This window comes from Populus euphratica, unplaced genomic scaffold (genome assembly GCF_000495115.2).
Source record: "Populus euphratica unplaced genomic scaffold, PopEup_1.0 scaffold217.1, whole genome shotgun sequence".
NCBI classification, from domain to species: domain Eukaryota; kingdom Viridiplantae; phylum Streptophyta; class Magnoliopsida; order Malpighiales; family Salicaceae; genus Populus; species Populus euphratica.
This window is the reverse complement of record NW_011500036.1, coordinates 513336-516196: the sequence shown is the minus strand read 5'-3', so window position 1 is coordinate 516196 and position 2861 is coordinate 513336. Positions and strand designations below refer to the sequence as shown.

The following is a 2861-nucleotide window of genomic DNA, read 5'->3' as shown; positions in this document are numbered from 1 at the left end:
CTAATACTTTAAAAACTACAGATATTTGATACCTTAATATTTTTTTCAATTTAATTTTGGTATAAAATTTTATTTTTGTTATTTTTTAGTCCCTAGTGTAAAAAGAGAGAGAGAGGTCATCAGATTCTAACTATAAAAAAAATCATTTTTTGTGTTGTTAGCACCATTTAGACCATCAAAACGATCAAGTTTTATGCCAGATGGTTCAATTTACTGAGAAGAGTTCATATGGGGTGATTTTTTAAACCTTAAAAATGCCTAAAAAAAGATCTAAGTCCGAGAGTATTTTTTGTTTCAGGTTGATTTAAGTTTTGGAATTGTTTTTTATAGGTGTGATCATTTTCGATTCGATTTGGTTTTTATCAAAAAAAGTAACCAAACTAAAATTAAAAAAAAATTGTTTCAAATAGACCGGTTTTGGTTCAATTTTGTTTTTTAGAATAAAAACCAGTTCAAACCAGTTTGGCTCGGTTTTTTTGTTTGGCTCAGTTTTTTCTAGTTTTTTTTATTTGGGTTTGGTTCGGTCTTTTTGGTTTCAAGCTTATAAAACCAAAACCAAACCTAACCGACTAGTTTTTTTAAAATTTTAATTGGTTTGATTGGTTTTTTTCACGGTTTGGTTTTTTTTTTTATTTTTTTCAGTTTTCTCAGTTTAATCAATTTTTTAGTTTTTTTGCTCACCTCTAGTTTTTTAGGTTTTTTAAAGTCATAGATAATTTTAACAACGGTTCCTATTGTGTTTTGGATCAAAAAAACCTTTAGCCTTGATTTTTTTAAATCTGAGAAAAAATAAATAATACATCATTTATCTTACCAAGCAATATGTCAACTAAATTGTTTTTCAAAAAATATTAGGATGGGCGATATAATGTAAAAAGATAATGGTCCAAGTACACAGGCCCTAACAAAACGGCCTAGGCGGGTTGGCATGGCTTACTAGGCCAAGCAACACTTAGCCTTTTTCTTCTTTTTTTTCTAAATTATTTTTTTTTATTATTATTATTTTTTGTTTATTTTAAATATTTTTTATTTATATTTTAATTAATACTCTTCTCTCTTTTGTTTATAGAGTCTCTTTTAAATAAAAAATATTTTTTAGTTTAATTTTTGAAAAAAAAAAATTGATTCATCTATAATTTTTTTTTTCTTTAGTATAGATGAATTTTATTTTTTAAAATAAAAAATACTTATTTTAAGATAAATCTTCTAATTCGTGCAGTCTTGTATAGTATTTTTGTTTTCCTTTTATTTTACTCTATTAATTAAATGTATTTATTTTTATTATCATTTGATTAGATAAAAATATTATTTTAATAAAAAATTAGTAAATATAATTGGATAAATGTCTTATTTTGCAAGAATAAATATTTTTATCTACATTTATCTCTTAATTTTTCTAATTTTATTTTTAGTTATTATTCATAATTTTATTTATTAACACATATAGTTCTTGATTTATATAATTATATATACACAACTTTTTTATTTTCACTTGGATATTTTTTAACCATAAAAACACTTTGAGAAATCTCTATCGGGTCAAGTAATTCACAGCCAGTCATATAACCAGTAATAAACTATACCAAAGTCACTAATAAATGTTTTACGCGTACAAAGAGACCTGGTTATTTTTCGGGGAGAAGCCGATGGTCGGGGTCCATGAAACAACTACGAAGTGAACAGCCTGCATGAACTAAATTTCCAAAGCTTATTCATTGATATAGATGCTGTCCATATGATTGATTGATTGATTGATTCTTGCTTGAGCTAAATGATTCTGTCCATCCTAAATTCCTAATAACCAAAAACCTAACTTCGAGGATCTTGTTCAAGGAGATAGACTGGTTGCAGGAGTCGATGATCATTGTTATCTATCAAAACTGGGTGGCTCAGAGCTCCGGTAGCTGGTAAAGACAAAGGCGTTTACTGTGGCATTACATTAGCAATTATAGTCATCAATGATCGGTGAGCCCACGAATCCACTAGCAACTCGTTTAAAAATATTGCTTGAACATATTTCCTTGAACACATGTATCAAACGACAAGGTCAGCAAGCATGATGTACCTTTTCGATGTCACAATGTAACCTAGACTTTGGTATGCAGTTGTCTGTCACACTTTGAGTGAATAATAATCATAAAAATACCAAAAACAGTGTAATATTTTAATAGCATGGAAGGCATGATTGCTCATTCAAGTTTACATACCTAGACCATTCTGCCACATTCTAATTCTTTGGGCTCACTAGTGAGAACTTAGATGTATCTAATCCATGATAAAAGTCAAATTCTTCAGAATAACTAGTTAGTCTAGGCAAAGTAATATATAATAACGTAGGAGACATAAAGAAACCGGGAGAGGTGCACACGTTGGAGGAGATGGGATTTCATTCAAGTTTATCTCAACTCTAGGGAGTGAGGATTTGATGAACCACGTGGAAGGAAGAATGCCATGCAGCTCTAGACCACTCAGTTTCGGGGAGCCGGGGGCAGGGTCTTAAGCCACACCACCACTCATCCTGTGCACTGCATTTGGGCCAGAGGGTTCTACACCACCCTGCTCTCCCAATTTTAATACATCCTCCGGAGAGAGTATCTTGATATACCAAACATTGTTCACAAATAACCTGCAGGTGATGGTGACGATAACAGTGTTAGGTTGAAAAAAGTGGCTAAATTATGGGGATTCTCCAAGAAGGGAAACTTGGTACTTACTCCCAGGGGTCATCTCCAAGGAGAAGTACATCATTCTCCCTGTCGACAAATACAAGCTGCCAGCCTGATCTATGAGGGTTTTCCAATTTCCCCTCAATTCCAAACATCTGAGCCAGTTCTCCTCGCAGCTCATGATAGCTGCTGAAC

The 2861-nt window shown here is 31.5% G+C and overlaps 1 protein-coding gene across 1 annotated transcript in view; it reads right to left on the bottom strand.

The window, feature by feature from the left end:
* Positions 1–2118: 2118 nt before the first annotated feature.
* LOC105142775 (auxin response factor 8-like) overlaps positions 2119–2861 on the bottom strand; it is a 9335-nt gene continuing 8592 nt past the window's right edge. Inside the window, exons 14-15 of the mRNA XM_011050566.1 lie at positions 2715–2855; positions 2119–2626 (exon numbers count right to left, since the gene is read on the bottom strand). Of these exons, the coding sequence (XP_011048868.1) occupies positions 2497–2626; positions 2715–2855 (271 nt within the window). The 3' untranslated portion in view covers positions 2119–2496. The remainder of the gene's footprint in view (positions 2627–2714; positions 2856–2861) is intronic.